The sequence below is a fragment of the Pteronotus mesoamericanus genome, unplaced genomic scaffold, assembly GCF_021234165.1.
Source record: "Pteronotus mesoamericanus isolate MK-2021 breed Mesoamerican mustached bat unplaced genomic scaffold, CSHL_Meso_final contig_163, whole genome shotgun sequence".
Lineage (NCBI taxonomy): Eukaryota > Metazoa > Chordata > Mammalia > Chiroptera > Mormoopidae > Pteronotus > Pteronotus mesoamericanus.
In genome coordinates, this window is record NW_026555064.1 from 31001 (window position 1) to 47239 (window position 16239).

At 39.8% G+C, this 16239-nt stretch overlaps 1 protein-coding gene across 1 annotated transcript in view; it reads left to right on the forward strand.

Moving 5' to 3' along the window:
* The first annotated feature begins 244 nt into the window (after positions 1-244).
* CPE (carboxypeptidase E) overlaps positions 245-16239 on the forward strand; it is a 74801-nt gene continuing 58806 nt past the window's right edge. The window contains exon 1 of the mRNA XM_054562204.1: positions 245-752. Within this exon, the coding sequence (XP_054418179.1) occupies positions 446-752 (307 nt within the window). The 5' untranslated portion in view covers positions 245-445. The remainder of the gene's footprint in view (positions 753-16239) is intronic.

Genomic DNA, 16239 nt, shown 5'->3' on the forward strand with positions numbered 1-16239 from the left:
AAGGCTCCACTCCCAAGAGTATTTTTTTCCACACGCAACGTAATGGGGTCTCCCAATGAAAACAACGTCTCCAAACCCAGACCTCAGCTGTCATTTCACCTGCGTGGTCCCCTGAGCCATTTGGCTTTTGACGTGGTTCTGAGCCAACAGATCACGCAAGCAGCCGCGCAGATCAGCATCAGCTGGGCTCGCGGCGCGGCGGCCCCTCCTCGCAGTGGTTTCTCCTGCAGCTCCCCTGGGCTCGGCGGCGGGTAGTGCAGCCCGCCCAGCGCGGCTCGCCCCTCTCCTCTGGGTGGCCCCCGCGCACGGGCGGACACTCATTCCACCCGGGAAGGTGAGACGCGAGGAGGCTGGTGCGGAACTTGCCGCCCTCCCGCAGCGCCGGCCAGCTCAGTCCCGGGGCCGGGCAGACAAAAGAGGCCGCCCGCGCAGCAACGCACGGGAGATGGCCGGGCGGAGAGGCCGGGCGCTGCTGGCGCTGTGCGGGGCGCTGGCCGCCTGCGCGTGTCTTCTGGTCGCCGAAGCCCAGGAGCCCGGGGCGCCCGCGGCGGGCATGAGGCGGCGCCGGCGGCTGCAGCAGGAAGATGGCATCTCCTTCGAGTACCACCGCTACCCCGAGCTGCGCGAGGCGCTGGTGTCCGTGTGGCTGCAGTGCACCGCCGTTAGCCGGATCTACACGGTGGGGCGCAGCTTCGAGGGCCGGGAGCTCCTGGTCATCGAGCTGTCCGACAACCCTGGTGTCCACGAGCCTGGTAAGGGCGCTACTATCCCTCGAGAGCCGCAGACGGTTGGACAGTTGGCGGTGGGGGTACGAGGGAAAGGTGGGCCCACCGATGCCAGTGGAAAAGGGCGTTTGGGGTGGAATGTGGGAATTAGGGGGAGCGATGGAGATGAGGATGAACCTGACCGAGAGCGCTGTGGTTTGCCGCGTTCCGATCTCCCCCGTTCTTCCTCCTTCCCCAGCTCCAAGCCCTGCACCAGTCGTTAGGCCACCTTTTGGTGAGCTTAGGCCGGAGAGCCTAGAGGGAGGGAGGTAGGAGAACGTAGCAAGCAAATCTGAGCGCTCGCCAGCCGAGTGGTCACTCTCACTTTGCTGTATCAAATACCCGAGGGGATAACAGAATCCTCAGCAAGGAGGTTGACCTTCCTTGCATACAGGAGTAGAACTCTAAGGCGCAGAAGGCGGGGACTTAAAGGAACGAAGAAAAGTCATTTATTATTTGTTGCCTAATTTCCAGAGGACCAGCTTTATTGGATCCTGCAGGCTTTGCATACCCATCTCTACCTGTACGTGTGGATTAGGCAGAAGAGCACTGTGGATGCGCAGGAAATGTTAGGGATATTAGCAACATGGAGCAGCGCAGACCCCGTAGACCCTCTTTCGAGGGTGGGAAAGTGGCTTCTGAAAGGCATTCGGATTTTGAAACTGGACTCCACATTTCTAAGGAAAAAGGAATATTCCATTTTTTTCCCCCTCCCTTTGGTACTTGGGACGATTGGTTTGTGACCAGGTCTTTATTTCAGATGATGTTTCCTTATAGTTAGTTATGTTATGCATCTTCCTCCTATTAATTTTAATTTATGTTAAATATGATTCATTTAGTATTAATTAGAGGTATTTAAAAGTGTTCTTGGGGCTCCCCCCCCCCGCCTTTATGTTTTTGCTCTTAGGAGTTATCTTAAGACCAAGGCTCCTGATAGAAAGTAATTTTTCAAGGAGATTATATGAAAGCTAATGTTCACTTTTGTTGTCCTGTTTCAAGTTTAGAAGTAAAAGTCTAACATAATATTACTGTTAGAATGTGATGTGCTTTTGAAAATGAAAACAAGAATTCTTTTGCTTGAATATCCGGAATGTATAGCTTGTCAAGATTTGTGAATCTCTCTTTCTGATTGAAAGCTCAGTGAGGTAAGGACGTATCCCCAGCACCAAGTGCAGGTCTGCACACAGCAGGCACCCAGTACACATTTGGAAAAAGAAAATTAATCAGTCATTTGTTGAATAACACAGTATTTAAAAACGTAATGTTCTCTTCCTTGTAAACACAAAATACATATTTAATTCATTTTATGAAGGCGAACTCAAATGTTATTTTACATTATGTGCTTTATAATTTCTTGTTAAATGAAGCAAACTTTAAGTTCATGGTATTACTTAATAATTGAATACAGAAAGTCTATTCATTGTATTTTTAAAGGTAGAAAGTAACTATTATGAACACTAAATAATCACAAGGGTGACTGCTACCCCGTCCCCCCCGCAGCTCCATGCACCGCCCCCCTTCTTTTAAGAGGAGCTAAATAAGTTAGAAATATTTAGGGAACTAGTGTTAAAAAACGAAATCCAGCGGAGGAAATATGAAAGGTCTTATGGCTTTATTCAACGATTCATGAATTGGGCAGCAGATCCAGAGGAGCTACAAGGTACAAAATGAAGACTTCCCACAGAAAGGAGTGAGAACAAGGAAGTTCTAGGCAAAAAAGAGCAAGTTGGTTATTACAAAGTTACTTTCCTTTAGAGGATGGCAAAGGCTTATCAGGCGGCTGACCTAACTAACTAGCGCTCACCAGATGGTTCCTGCTTGACTGGTTTAAGATTGCACTTCTGGGAGAGCTGAAACTGTAGCTGTCCTGGTTTGGGGACATGGAGCCTAGCATAAGCGACTCCATTTTGGGCCTGTTGTATTGTTTTTAACCCTAGAAAATAGAGAAGTCTGATCGATACATGTTTGATAATGCTTGTATGAATTAACTTTTTAGGAAGTTTTGGATAAAGGAAAGCATTCTTAGATGGCCTTCAAATTCCTTTTAGATGAAGATATTTTAAGGAATGAGAAATATATGCTTTCATGTTTTTTGAACAGCCCGCCACTCTAGGTGGGCCAGGTTCTATGGGCTGTGCAGTGATATACAAGGTAGTCCTTGCCCTTTGGGAAACTGGGAATCAGGAGCTTAAAGGACAGTATTAAGGTATGAAGGTCTGCAAGAATGGTGTGGGAGGACTGGTGAAAGAAGACCAGGGACACTAGTTTAGGAGGATTTGGTCATTGAAAAATGGATGCCTGGAAAGTAGGAAGTATATTTACAGAATGCTGAACATTGAAATTTACCAATTCCGGGATGGCTGATGTGGGATAGATATTTTAAGAGCCCCCTGCTTTTGAAAGAGGGCAACTGTCTTAACTATTTTCATCTTATAAGACTGTTTTTTGTTTGAAATAACATTTGTGGTTAAGCTAATAGGAAATGATATTTAGCTTGACAAATTTATTGACTTGATTAAAACTTTGATGCAGTTGCCCAGGTATCAAGTTTGTTAGTTTTCTTAATCTAAATTCCTTTTCTGGGTTAAATAAAATGTAGCTTGCCCTGGCCAGGTGGCTCAGTTGGTGGGAGCGTCATCCTGTACACTGTAAGGCTGAGGGTTCTATTCCCCCACCCCGCACCCCGCCATCCATCTGGCAGGCCACATACTTAGGTTGTACGTTTGATTCCTGGTCAGGGTGCATATGGAAAGCAACCAATCAATATTTCTCCTTACATCGATGTCTCTCTCTCCCTTCCTCTCTAAAATCACTAAACATATCCTTGGTGAGGATTAAAAAAATAAATAAATAAAATTGTAAAATATAGCTAATATGTAAGAAGTTAGTTAGCATAATAGAGGACATGCTCCCAAGAGACAACAACATACACACATAAAGCCTTTCCCTGTGGTAGAACTGGCAAGTGAGAGGTTTGCTTGGTTGGATTAGTGGATTATGCAGAGAAAGGTGTTTGTTAATACCACCAGCTCTCTTCCTGAACAGAAAGATGGAGTTGTCATACTTGTATGGTCCCAGGGTGTGGTCTGCACTTGAACTTATCTCCTGAAAAAGATTCATTCTCTCCGATATTCTACATTAGAATTCAACAAAAGGGAAAGAATATTCCATTTTGAATTGATTAGCGAGGAATATCCATACTTATTCTGTTATTGCACCATAGGAATCATCTTGATTCTTCACTAGCTGAATGTTGGGAGTTAGTTTTCATTTTGTATCGCTTTGGAGGCCTGCAAAAATCTAGTGGAGGAGGGTCGTGGCTATCGGCCATCCTTGGAAAGACTGCGAGTAGTCTTGACACCAGTCTCATCCCTCAGACACGGTGGTTCTGGGCCCCAGAGCTGGGACTGGGCTGAAGACTGAGCTGAGATTGAGTCTTCGCTCTCAGACTGGCCTCTGGGCTGATTGTCGGTGCTCAAATGAGCTTCCATTAGCTATGATACCTGCCAGGCCTCATCGTATTCCCCTTTCTTCTTTATGTTTGTTTATATTTTATACTTTTAAAATACTGCTTCACATAAGGAGTCATGTGCTCAAACCCAAACATTTGCTCTCCTAGGCATGCACATTCCCACTGCAATATGCATAAAAGAATCCTTTTTTTCATTTATGTCAAAGCAATTGAATCCATATTCCCAGACCTCTCCTCCCAGAGTTAAACATGAGTTAAGATTAGTTTGTTTAAAATACTAATTCTTTTACATGTACTTTAAGATTGCTCTTGGGGAGTGATTTATAACTAAAATGCTATCTTAGAAACATTCTTTAGAGCATAGATTTTTCTCTCTCAAAGGCTGGAATGATTATTTTGGACCCATTCCTCCCAAAATCTGTTAAAATTTAAAATGTATGAATGCCAGTATGCATTTGCCAACTATTGTGATGGAACACTTAATACTGGCAAAATTTCTATATAACAAACAAATACAAAAGAAGTGGGGATTTTGGTTATTTTATATGACCTCTTTTCATATCAGATCAGTGTGAATTAGTGGAAAATGATTACAACTGAGTAACACCTTATAATAATGGATATAGATGTTAGATTCTGGAGAAGGATGTAGATGTACCACATGTGGTCAAGAGTTATTTTTAGACCTGAATGAGTCAGTGCAGCTCTTGCCAGAAATAATGTACTTGATTGACTTGTGATTGGCTAACGGAAGAGAAGAAATTGGGCTGGTCCCTAACATCATATCCTATGCTAAGATAAAATAGGCAGCTTTCTATGGAAACTGATTTGAGAGGTGGGAAAGGGATCATCTGCCAGCCCCTCCCTTGCTGGCATAGCATAGGGGTGAAATCCCTGCCTTCACAGTCACTCCCCTTGGGAGAGATATTTTTGACAAATGCAAAAATAGCCCATGTAAGGGGTGACACATCACCCGGCTTTCCCTGAAGTATATTTAAGGGGACATTCTTTCAGCTTGGTTTGGTAAGTTAGATAAATAAAGACGAACAGGTTTGTGCATTGCAGGCCTTGTCAGAGCCCTTCATGTGGTGATACACGTTTCAGATCTCTAAGTCAGATGTATATTAGATGGTATTTCCCTGCCTTCTTTCACCATGGAATTTTCTTCTTTTTTTTTTTTTTTTAGAAGGAGCTTATTTTGGAATTAGTGTTACACTAGTTTGAGAAACTAGTTTGATAACAGCATTAGCCCATTATCATTCATTATATTATGAAGGAGTAATTTGGTCATTTTCTAGCAGAGAGACTCATACAAGTTCTTTGGGGGTAGGATGCATATATTTTCCGCTTTTTGCCCATTAAGTGCCAGCATAGTGATTTATGTAGACTAAGCTCTTAAGATATGCTTATTGAATTAAGAACACGATTCTGAGGCAACGAGACAGAGGGCAGATAATTTCAACTAGAAAGATTAAAGTAATAAATGCCATCCAATTCTTTTATTGTTAAGTAGCTTCATGCTTTAACTTCTAGTTGCCTCTTTTTCTTCTCTATAAAATAGGAATACTTTAAAAACTCATACTTCATAGGGTTGCCGTGAGGCCAAAGTAGTATAGTATATAGAACAGAATTGAATAAGGTTGCTTGCATCTAGTTATGATGATGAGCTAACTTGTTAAAACTTTTCTTCGCTTTCAGTCTTTCTGCATAATGTGCTCCATTGGCCTGGCGCTCATTTGGGGTGAGTTGGCCTGTCACCGTCTGGGGCCTGCTGAGTGCTTACCTGTCACAGCGGCACCGCACAGGCCCAGCGGACGGCCCGGAAGGCCTTGCACCCTCCCCTCCCTGTCTCCGTGTTCACAAATGTTTGCCCTCTGTTGATTTTAGAAATGCAGACCACTTGCACTTTTATTCAGTTTGACATCTTATTTTGCTTTCTTCAACAGGAACAGTGAAACTGCTCATCATTATTTGAGAATGTTTTTATGGTTCTTTCTTCAGTTATTAAATAAATCTAGGGCAATTCCGACATTTGCTTTGGCAAACTGACGTACTTTCCTGAAGAATTTATGATGAAACTACTCAGGACCCGACTAATTTATTCTTCTGCAGACTCAGTGCAAGTGAAAGGTCTCTGAAACCAGCTTTGTCATCCCTCCCTATTTTCTTACCCCCACTGGGGGCCTGTCTTTGTGCTTCCACAGTTCTTTGAAGAGCTGTAATGTAAAGGTTTATAGTATATGCTTTGATGTCAGGGAATCTGAGTTCAAATCCTTTCTCTTCCTATTTTTAACTACATGCTCTTGGGCAAGTCATTTAACTTGTCGGTCCCGAATTCCTCACCTATGAAATGACAATAGTGTGATGATTAAATGAAGTAGGAAGTATAATGTTCTTAATTCAATGTGTCAACAATTATTATTACCTCTATGATGGCATTTTTCCATTGTTGGTTTAAGTGTTCCCCCACTAGACTGTGAGCTTCTTGGGGTCAGGAGTTGTATTTTGTTCAAACTGTCTAGTATTATGTTTAGGACATAGTGGCCATTCAGTGAATATTTGTGGAATAAATAAAATTTCTCAACTCAGCAAAAATGTGCATCACAAAACAAAGCCATGTTGAAGGTCAATGTTGACTTTATGTATGTTAGCGCGACAGAAGTATGAACCAAGAAAGGATAGAGATATCATATGTATGCACCGATACTAATGTGGTGCACCCAGTTTGCATTATGGGGAGACCCCTCAAGTGCTTGTCTTTTCAAGTCTCAAGTGTAGTGCCTGTGTTTGTTGTCTGTCACAACTGCACTAGTATGAGGCTGCTTTTCTCTCGAGACACTTTAGAGTCACACTACTTTTTAAAGATTAAGTAAAAGTTCTCAAGATATTAAATAGAAGCTCCAAAGATAATCAGTGAAAGGTCACTTTGTAAAATTTTTGACCTTTTAAAAATCTGCATGAGCCCTTAGTGTTACGAACTAAGAACTGAGTCTGTTTCGAACATGGACGTCATGCATCTGCAGGTTTTAATTTCCCCTTCCTTCAAGAAAAGGCATTCAGGTCAAACACTTGAAAGTGCCATTGTAGGGGGAGGTTTTTCTGAAAGGTAGCTGATGGGTCAAACAAGCTCCAATTTGAAACATGTTTAAATTTGCTCCTTCCTTCCCTTTTCATTAATTACTGAATTGCTGCCAGTATTGCTCTGTGAATGTTTCTCTTTCTTTAAAAATTCAGGATATGGTGTTTTGTAAGCAACCCAGCAGCCAGCTCTTTCAATAAAGTGTGGCCTCAGAGAAGAGCCTGTTGGTATTACCAGTACCTTTTATTATATTCAAATGCTTGACCTACATCTTTAACTGTCTCCAATTTGTAATCTTTGAAGGATAAGTTAGCGTATGTAAGTATTACAGAGTTGATTCTTAAAAAGAAATGAGTTAATTATATAAACCCTGGAACAACTTTCTACTCTTGGTAAATATTTCCTTTTTTCAGATAGCTGTTTACTGCTGAGCATGGTTCCTGTATTGAGGCTTTGAAAGGCCACAACTCAAAATATCAGAGTTTGGAGTAAGGACAGGTTCATTGATCAAGGAGGCGCCAATGATGAAGATGGGAGGCTTAGCAGGTCTCAAACCCTTCTTGCTCGCTGGGCTAGTTTAAGGGTTTTAAGCGCTTACAGGGAACACATATGGGCAAGTTTGAATTGGAGGATCTTGGAACTTGGCCATTTAGGATAAGGGGCATCTGCACTGGACCTTCCTGGACAATGGACTGTTCACTTCTCAAAGGGTTCCGGTGTTCAAGTTCTTGTTATATCCCGGCCCTTTGGTTTCCTCTGTGTGTGTGTGTGTGTGTGTGTGTGTGTGTGTGTGAGAGAGTGAGAGAGAGAGAGAGAGAGAGAGAGAGAGAGAGAGAGAGAGAGAGAGAGAGAAAGAGACTGACTGGTTCCTGGTGCAGCTGGAGGTCCAAGTTCTTGGTGCATCCTTCAGCTGTGTGACTTGTGGTTTTGTTCTGATCTCTGAAAAACAATTTAGGATCTCGTTAAATGGCATAGGACCATTTTGAGCTGGTTTAGCAGTTACAATAATAATAGTATCCCTTATTTTTAAGACATTTGACTTCAAACGGAGGATGATTATTTAAAAAATGGATGCAGATCACTTATTTTTAAAATGAGACTAACTATAACTTTTACCAGGTTTCTAAAAAATCCCTGGTTATCCTGTGGTTATGCATATCAAGGTAATTGAAAAAAACCCAACAATTCTCTCATGTGTTTTCATATGTAGGGAGCTACTCATGTTCTGATCCCAAAGTGATGCTGTCTGATTGGGCCTACCCAATTTTTCTTCCCACATAGCCTAAGCAGGGGTGTCCAGTGTTTTGGCATCTCTGTGCCACACTGGAAGGAGAAGCGTTGACTTGGGCCACACATGAAATACATTGCAACATGTAATCACAAAAAAATTCTCATAATGTGTTTTGAGTAAATTTATGATTTTGTCTTGGGCCCCATTCACAGCCATCTTGGGCTTCCTGCGGCCCATGGGCAGCAGTTTGGACACCCCTGGAAAGTGTTCCAAACCAGAAAATCTTTCCTTAATATGCAGCTGCTATTTGCTGCCATTGTGTAATTTTTTTCCCCCAAGAAATATTTTGTTTCCAGAGCTCAGTTCAACAACTTACATAAATCATAAACTTTGATCATGAGTTCAGGATAGTAAAACTTCAGTGTACATGTTGGACTGTTACCTCCCTGACGAATGAATGGCCTGAATACTATTTTTTTCTTTTTTCTATCTTATGGGTAATTTTGCAACAGCCTATTATGACCGTCAAAAAATTGCTGCATGGTATTCCGCACTAAAATCAACTTTCCAATATGAGAAGAAAATGTAACCTGCTGTCAATATAGCTAATACTTGCAATTTAAGTGAGGGAATATTTAATGAATATCCACTATGTATATGGTATTTTACTTTGTCATTCGCTCCTTTAGGCAGAGCCTTTGCATGTATTGAAATGTGTTAATTTGTTTCTTGCCTTGGAGTCACTCTTTCATGCACATTGAGCTTAACTGACATACTGTGTAATCAGTGGGAACATTACTTGATTCTGGAAAATGTGTGTTCAAGGTCAAAGGTGCCTATAATTGATGTAGCAAGCATAAAGACAATACCTCCAAGGGAAGCTACTGGAAATGCTGCTTGCAATCCCATTTTGCAAACTAAAATGTGATTGTTGTCCTCTTTGTGTTTTTGGTACAGTGTTGGGCAACTGATTTTAAAGTACAACAGTCCTATTGAAATAGTTTTATTTGTCTCAAGTCATGACATTGTTCAGCACACATTTTTTTTAAGTTTATTGGCGGAAACCAGTCTTACTCGTTGTGGGAACTCAGTGAACATTAAGCCAAATTCCCCACATAATCAGCATCGTGGGACTTAAGTTAACACACTTTTGGAAACTGTATTAACTTTACAAAATCAAAAGGACCATTATAGCACTCACACAATGAGAAATCCACTTGTAAAATGTATTTTTCAAGAGTCAAGTTCAGTTTTTGGAAAATATGGAGGCAGTAGAAAATATGGACAGATAATTCTCATGTGACTATTGTATAGATGTGTAGTGAATATACTATATAGACGGATAGACTAACATACCATGTAGACATATGGGCTTTGTCTAGGCCTTGAGGATGGCAGGATAATCATCAGTGGAATAGTCATTTTAAATTATTTTAAATTTCAAACTGATGTATGAATTTATAGATTCCATTTGTATCTATAAAATAGCCTTCATTTCTCTTGTTTTTACTGCTGGGTTTAGCTATTGTCAGCAATTGATGAGTTTTCTCTTTTATCTAAGTGGCTTACTCTTTTTAAAAAATCGTTTCTCCAAAAGTTTTTTCTTTCAGGAAGTTTTCTTGGGCTATCACTGCACTCTCTGACCATGTTCAGGTATTCTACCAGGGTTCTATGTGCTTGGCCGAACTTGCCTTTACTTCCATGTAAAGATGCTAAGTAAGGATCCTGTACTATCTGAGCTAGTTCAGCGGAACCTAATGGGTTAATGTGGCCCCCCAGTTTCTCCTCCTTTTCCCTCTTTGGCTTTTCTTCTCTTCTGTGGACATTAAAATAAGACACTAGTCATCTGGATATCAATTGGAAGCCTGTGCCTGATAATTTTGGGTCATTAACACACAAGGATGTGTAGAGGTTCATTTACTATCAACTATTTATTCCTTAGCTCTCCATCTCTGTATAAGCAACCTCTAAGTTTGTCCCAAATGAACTGCTTTTCCATACCTATCATAGATGAGGAATTGGACAGTATTTATCTTTATGGGGACTTAGAGATGCATCAAGAGTCTGCCAATTGTTGAAAAGAAGTATTTAAAAGAAAAATTAGGAATGTAAAGTTCCTTGTTTTTTAAAAATTTATCACAGTGATCTTAATTCCCTATAAAATGCACTTAACTTGTTCTTATTTGTGCACTAGGAAAACCTTTGAATATATTAAGAATAGTTATACTATAAAAAAGGTAACTTGATGAGTTTAATTTTTAAGATGTTTAAAACATTTTTTTCCGTATTAAAGTATAGTTGGCATTTTGAAAGAGGTTCTATGGAGGTGTAGAAGGCACATTTTGGTTAAGGCTGTACTGCCTTTGTTGATAAAATGGAGGCAGCTTATCCGCTCCATAAAGGAGCCCAATTTTCTGGCTTTCATGTCCTTGACACGCTCCATTTTATTTCTGACAAAAGTCAGAGTTGTAAGATGAGGCTTCAAAAATACAATTGTAAATTCAGTTACAAGTTAATAGTTTAAAGCATTGCTTGTGCTGAAGTCTTCTTAGTCTCTAGAAGACCACCTGTCCTGCTATTTTATTTACTTATTTATTTAATTTTTTTGAATTAATTGAAGTGACATTGGTTAATAAAGTAATACATCATCTCTATACCATATTGTGTGTTCACTACACCAAGTCAAGTCCCCTTTTGTCACCATTTATCCCCCCTTAACCCTCATCTACCTCCCCCACCCGCTTTTCTCTCTGGTCATCATCATACTGTTTGTTGTCTGTGTCTATGAGCTTTCTTTCTTTCTTTTCTTTTTTTTTTTTGCTTAATCCCTTCATTTTTTAACGCAGTCCCCAACCCTTCTCCCCTCTAACAGTTGTTACTCAGTTCTCTGTATCTATAAAGTCTGTTTCTACTCTGTTAGTTTATTTTGTTCTTTAGAATCCACAAAGAAGTGAAATCATACTGTATAATACTTGTCTTTCTCTGGCTGGCTTTTTTCACTTAGCATAATGCTATCCAGGTCCATTCATGCTGTACCAAAAGGTAAGATTTCCTCCTTATTTATGGCTGGGTAGTATCTATTGTGTAAATGTATCACAGCTTTTTTTATCCACTCATCTACCAATGGGCACTTGGGCTGCTTCCAAATCTTGGCTATTGTACATAATGCTGCAGTGAACATTGGGGTGCATATATTCTTTTGAATTAGTGTTTTGGGTTTCTTCAGATATATTCCCAGAAATGAAATTGCTGTGTCATAAGGCAGTTCCTTTTCTAATTTTTTTAGGTAACTCCATACTACTTTCTACAGTGGCTGCACCAGTCTGCATTCCTACCAACAGTGCAAAAGGGTTCCTCCCCTTTCTCCACATCCTCACCAACACCTGTTGTTTGTTGATTTACTGATGATAGCCATTCTAACAGGTGTGAGATGATAACTCATTGTGGTATTAATTTGCATTTCTCTGATGATTAGTGACATGGAGCATTTTTTTCATATGTCTGTTAGCCATCTGCATGCCCTCTTTGAAGAAGTATCTATTCAGATTCTGTGCCCATTTTTTAATTGGATTGTGTGTGTGTGTGTGTGTGTGTTGAGTTTTATAAGTTCTTTATAAATACTGGATATTAATGCCATATCAGATGTATCATTGGTGAATATATTCTCCCCTTCAGTGGGTTGTCTTTTCATTTTGTTGATGGTGTCCTTTGGTGTGCAAAAGGTCACATGCCCACATTGAGTATATTCATTTTACTCATGTCAGAGTTGGTAGGCTGTATGTTGAGGACAACTATAAGCCTTGCACTGGCAGTAAAAACCATGACTTATGTGATAATTTCTTTAAATATTTTTGAGACCTCTTTTTTATTATTTCTAGACTTCTGCACGTGCCTTTTATAGTTGATTTAATTTGCTGGATAGATGAAAGTTAAGGGGTCTTATAGTGTTGTAATAAACAGTTCCCTTTCTCTTTTGACTCCATTCCAATTAGCACAAATGATACCTTTAAAAAATTATATGTAATTTTTTAATTACACCAAATATTTTTCTTGACTAGTTTTAAACCTCTTATGTTGTTGCTGTTGTCACTTTAACACTGAAGCTGAACTGTTGGTTGTTGTAATTCTCTGAGCTGTGTGTACAGGGAGAGGGAATGAATGAGAATGTGTTTCTTAAATAAATGTACATATGGGTGAGACTGGCTGGTATTTCCTCCATAATTCATAGAATAAAGGTCATGTGTTCACAGACTCTGTAGAGACAGTAGCAGGAGCAAAACACTTATGTCTGTGCCAACGTTTCCAAGGTCCAAGGAGGCCCTCAGGTGTAGACCATTCCATATTTTCCACGGTGTTCTCAGTTCCCGGACGAAGGTAATAAGAACACTTTACAGTCAAAAAGGCCCCACTCACACTTTCAGGTACAAATCTCTCTAACTGAACAAATTACTAAGAAGTCTGTAGACACTTCATTCACTAGACATTTGGAAATACCAAATGGTAGAAGGTGCTCTGAAACCATTTCGTGTTTGAAAATCAAATTCTGAGTAGTAGAGAGAACAAATGAAGTACTTTAATTACTTTACGCATTGTTATAGTCGTATCTGTAATGTACTTATTTAAAATACTAACCAGTGCCTGCTCTATGAGTGGCATTCTGAAAATTGAAGAGATACTTATAAAAAGGAGCAACAAACAGCAGTATTTTACCAAATACTTGATATGAAGGTATTGACTCAAATTCTGCGGGGAGCTGAGGGAGAGACCATCAAGGGAGGGCTTTCAGGAGGAGGCGGCCTGGAGCAGGACCGGACCTCAGGGATGGATCTACTGGAGAGCAGAAGAGAGGGCTTCATCCTGTGTGTTGTAGAATATCATTCACGCGTCTCTTGTCTTTTTCTTCATTGTCCCTAACAGTGATGACATGTAAGTATTCAATAAAAACTGTGACATAATTACATTCTATTAATTTGTGAAATTCCCACCGTGTTAGAGAGAATGTCATTTTTAGGGTGTTGTCATTGAGGGTTGATTGCGCTCATCATCTGGAGAATAAAACTATTCAGGAGAACGAAACTACTTGGGAGGGAGATTATGCTAACATTCTCCTTATATGTAAGCTAAACATAGAATATAACATGGTTACAGTATTTGTCAAATAATTATAATTATATTAAGCATTAATCATATAATATATTATATATCATTATACTAAGCATATAATAGATACTATATTTTAATAAGCAACAATTGATTACTAATACTTTCCCACTTTCCCAAAAATATTTTTGAACACAGTCTAGTAAGTCATATAGTAAAAAGTTAAATCATTGGATTTTGTTAGGCCAATTTCCCAGAGTTAAATACTGTTCAATCAGTGTTCTCTATGCTGATGCATTTCAAAAACCACATTTAACAATACAATAACAACAAAAATAACAACAAAAAAGCAATTACAATTTGAGTGACTGAAGGAGAATTCAGCCCATAGCTGTTCTCCTTCCATTGGCAGCCATTTCAGAACATTTCTCCAGCTGCATTTGTCTAACACTTGAGTAATGATCATGTAGTTTGTCAGATGCTTTTGGGAGAGAAATTCACTATGCAGAAATATTTAGCATTTAACTAATTTTTCCAATTATAGATTTTTGATTAGGGGAAATTTGTTTTGAAGTACTCCTAATGTTAAACACAACCTTCATTAGTGTTACATAGAATTGCAAAACATTAAAATTATAGATTTTTTTTCTGAGCTGGAAGGAACACTCTCATTTAAAAACAAGTCAATTAAATCGAGCTTCAGAGAGAGATTAAACACCCTGCCCAAGGTTGGATAACCTAGGAGTCTCATTTCCTGCTCTACGGTTAGGCTTTCTTTTTAGAATGTTTCCTAAAGTGATGTCTACAGATGTGGGAATAAACATAACTATTTCTTGTGTGGCCGTTGACGGTCATGAACTATTTACGTGGACTGAAGCCTGTGAGGGAGTTCACAGGAATGTGATTTATCAGTGTGTTCCCAATTCCGTAGAGCAGCGTTTCCAGACCATATGTTATAAATGGGTGCGGGTGTGCCGGAGGTGGATGGACAGGGCCTGGGGTGGCGTGAGAAAGCGTTGGGTGGCAAAAAAATCAGGAAAGGACTGAAATAATTCATGTTAGCATACTGCAAGAATATGTAGAAAATACTATTTTTCTTGGCAGTCAACTCCACTCTCTAGGAAGAAGCAAGCTTTTGTTGGAAGACAGCTCTGATGAACTCCTTTGAAGCCTGGGCTGAATAGAAAGGAGAGGGACATTTTCAGAGGCTATGTGCAGTCAGAAGAGAGAAAGACTCAATGGCTGGTGGCTGAAGAGAAGCTGGGGATTAGGGAAGTGTCAGGTGGGGAGAGGGGCAGTAGGATCTTCTTGGAGTTAGATTACTTTGGGAAGTGGGATGATGTACTTATTCTTGTTTCAAATCAGCCCTGGTAAAGCCTGATTGTCCAAGGAAGAGCAGTTATATACAAGTGACAGTACAATGGTGAGAACTTAGGCAAAGATCGACTGTGCGCTGTACCACAGTGCTTCCTGGAATACCCGAAGGCAGAGTTTTGGGAATGTGAGCCAGAAACCTCCCTCTCCGCTGACCAGTTACAGTAAAGTCTTAGATCCCTGGGCTATGTTTTCTGAATTCAAATCCTGGTCCCAGGAGAACAGAAACACTGGGAGACGGCCTTTGGGAGGGTGATTGGTTTTTAAGGCCAGCTCAAGGATTGTGTGAACCATGCAGAATGAATCACGTGTTGCTGGAGGTTAGGGGTGCAGAATATAAATAACTGAAACTGGGTAAACTTTTCTTCTAAAAAACGCTACTTTTGTTTACTTTTTCATGGTCTACATTAAATTTTAATGTGAAGTTTATTTGTACTAAAGAGGGTTACATATTTGTTGAGAATTTTTCTAAACCACCAATCAACACACAGTTTCTTAAGAGAACTTTATTTCCATATTTGTGAATGTTTTATAAAACATGTTATAGTAGTATTATATTGCACATCTAATAAATAACCATATTAAAAAGGATAGATATGTATAGGAACTATACCTGGAATAAAGCGCCCCCTTAAATTATTATAAAGAAAATAGTGGTATACATTATAAGAATTTAAAAATATATGTGAAATATATATAGGTGAAATTTTTTTGTTTTGTTTTTTGCCTTTGAGAAACTCTACCAGGATGATGAGATGAAAGTTTCCAGGGGTAATTTAGAGTCAGGATACGGGCAAGCAAAAAAAAAAAAAAAAAAAAAGTCCGAAATCTTTCGGCTGTTTGAGAGGGTGTGTTCTCCTGAGGAGGAAACAGACTTAATTATACAATGAAAAATTATACAATGATAATTTTACCATGAATTCAGGATAAAATAACTTTGTTTTCACTATCATTATTTCGGGTGAAAGTATTTGGTCTGAATTATTCAGATAAATGCTTTAATTCTCCATTTGATCTGTGCATGATCATGGCCCTTGAGCGTTAGTGAGAATAAGAGTTCAGAGCCTAATTAAGGGCAAGATCAGGAAGAAGGGAGAGGGAGAGAGTTCTACGTGTGTCAAGGATCAGTGAATAATTCTGGTATTGATTTGAGTTTTATTAGCTGCCAATTTTTTCCCAGTCTAATAAAAAGTGACTTTTTAAGGTTGTTTTCCGAGTT